The sequence below is a fragment of the Buceros rhinoceros genome, unplaced genomic scaffold (genome assembly GCF_000710305.1).
Source record: "Buceros rhinoceros silvestris isolate BGI_N320 unplaced genomic scaffold, ASM71030v1 scaffold45640, whole genome shotgun sequence".
NCBI lineage: Eukaryota > Metazoa > Chordata > Aves > Bucerotiformes > Bucerotidae > Buceros > Buceros rhinoceros.
This window is the reverse complement of record NW_010389845.1, coordinates 13,477-15,604: the sequence shown is the minus strand read 5'-3', so window position 1 is coordinate 15,604 and position 2,128 is coordinate 13,477. Positions and strand designations below refer to the sequence as shown.

General features: G+C 51.2%; 1 protein-coding gene across 1 annotated transcript in view; it reads left to right on the top strand.

Annotated features, from left to right (window-relative positions):
• Positions 1 to 1,886, top strand: part of PSMA7 (proteasome (prosome, macropain) subunit, alpha type, 7) — a gene marked incomplete at its 5' end in the record, with an annotated part of 4,103 nt that extends 2,217 nt beyond the window's left edge. Inside the window, 4 exons of the mRNA XM_010135383.1 lie at positions 199 to 321; positions 720 to 839; positions 1,324 to 1,386; positions 1,645 to 1,886. Coding sequence (XP_010133685.1) covers positions 199 to 321; positions 720 to 839; positions 1,324 to 1,386; positions 1,645 to 1,737 — 399 coding nt within the window. The remainder of the gene's footprint in view (positions 1 to 198; positions 322 to 719; positions 840 to 1,323; positions 1,387 to 1,644) is intronic.
• Between the last annotated feature and the right edge of the window lie 242 nt (positions 1,887 to 2,128).

The following is a 2,128-nucleotide window of genomic DNA, read 5'->3' as shown; positions in this document are numbered from 1 at the left end:
TACACCCAGCCTGGTGCTGGTGCAGTGCTGGTGGTAACAGTGCCAGCCTGCCCGAGCAGGACAGCGCTTCCCAAAGCTGCGCTTCCCTCCCAGTCACCTCCCGTGTGCGTCTTTCCTTCCGGCACATTCACAATTCCTCTCAAACTGTGACGAACTGTAAACCTTGCTTCTGAGGCGTGTGTCTCCCCTTCCTAATAGAGATACACGCAGAGCAACGGCCGCAGACCTTTTGGTATCTCCGCTCTTATCGTGGGGTTTGACTTTGACGGAACCCCCCAGCTGTACCAGACCGACCCCTCTGGCACGTACCATGCTTGGAAGGTGAGTGGATTCTGTCTTTTTGGAGCAGTAACGAAATGTTTGTGAGTTAATGTTGCCTTTCAAGAGGGGCCAGTGTAGGACTGAGATCTCCCTGGGCAGGTGGCGCTGGCTCACGGCTGCCACAGTCCCTCATGATAGCTCGCTGAGAACGGCAGTTCTGCAGCTCTGGCTTTCCCTGGGAGGTACCGTGCTGCTTCCAAAACCCTGCCTGTGTCTGATAGCTGCCTCTGAGTGACATTTGGGCAGTAATGTGTTCAGTCTCCTGAAAAACACCTGGTGATCACAGAAAGGCTTCAGATATATAATTACACAGCTTGTATTTCTTATTTCACGTACAGAATAAGTCTGTTCTATCCTTGTATTCATGAGCTTTTTTTTTCCACCCTTGCTGTTTCCAGGCTAACGCCATTGGCAGAGGAGCCAAATCTGTGCGTGAATTCCTGGAGAAAAACTATACTGACGAAGCCATCGAAACGGATGATCTGACCATTAAACTTGTCATCAAGGCTCTCCTTGAGGTGAGTCTGTTCCCGATCCCTGGGCTGTCTGGATTAACCTCTCGCACGGGAGTACGGGAAGGTCCTGTGAAAGGGTCTGTGATTTGCTGTGGGCCTCAGGGGTGGGGTTCAGCTCTAGGTTCAGAGTGTCTTGGGTAACAATTTCCATCCTCTGGTGGTTCCCCGGGCAGGGACAGGGATGCAGCTCTGGGAGTTAGAACAAATGCCCCCAGTATGTGCTAATCACATGCAGAATGTCTTATGCTGTGCTGAAGAAACAGGAAACACCAGAAGTCAGTGGTGGCAGTGACGGGTTGTTTCCCGGGCACTGAGTGTGCTGACGCCAGAAGGAAGACCTGCGTCATTGGAGGGTGACAGTGCTGCTGGAGCAGAGAGCCGAGAGCTGCTGCTGCTCTGTCTGTGCTCCTTCCCCGGAGACCTGAGGGGGCTTTGCTGGGAGCCCGTCCAGTAATTGCTCCTGACCCCCCTTCTCCCTCTGGTTCAGGTGGTGCAGTCCGGCGGGAAGAACATCGAGCTGGCGGTTATGAGGCGAGATCAGCCGCTGAAGGTATGGCCTCGGCTTGGCTTTTCCCCGCGTAGCCAGTGTTGCCGGTACTGTCGTTGTTGACCCGCGTTAACTTCCAGCCCCCAATCTCGTGTTCTGCCCCGGCAAACGCTGCCGAGTTGTGCGTGCCAAGGCCTGCTGCTGGGTCTGCTGAGGCACCTGCGTCCACGCAAATGCCAGTGAACTTCCAGAGCTGGGATGGGTTAAATCAAAGCCTCCCCTCTGTTGGTATCTTTAGGGTCACCTGTGTTTCTGTTTTAGATCCTGAACCCTGAAGAAATTGAGAAGTATGTTGCTGAAATTGAAAAAGAGAAGGAAGAAAATGAAAAGAAAAAGCAGAAGAAAACATCATGATGAATGAAATTCCGCTGCTTAGCTGCTGCTTTTTAATTCAAGTGCGGGGTTACTCTGCCGAGAGAACATGTAGCCGTTCCACCCACTCGTGCTGTGCCCTTCCGGAGACCTACAATAAACCTACTGATTCTTTTTTAAAGCTGTTATTTTAAAGAAATCTGTCAGTTCCTTGGACTTTAATCACCAGGGATGATTTGGTTGGGCACAGAACAGCAGTGGTGACCCATTAAAGGACAAATACTTTTGTTTGTGGTGTTTTCCTGGGATACTTCACTTCACCAGGGTCTCAGTTATTAGGTGCTGCTTTTTCTTTTTGTTTCCAGTAGCTGTCTCCAGGGTTGCTGTTGTGAGTGATTGCCCACAGAAGGATTTACAGACCAGTCACTTTTTA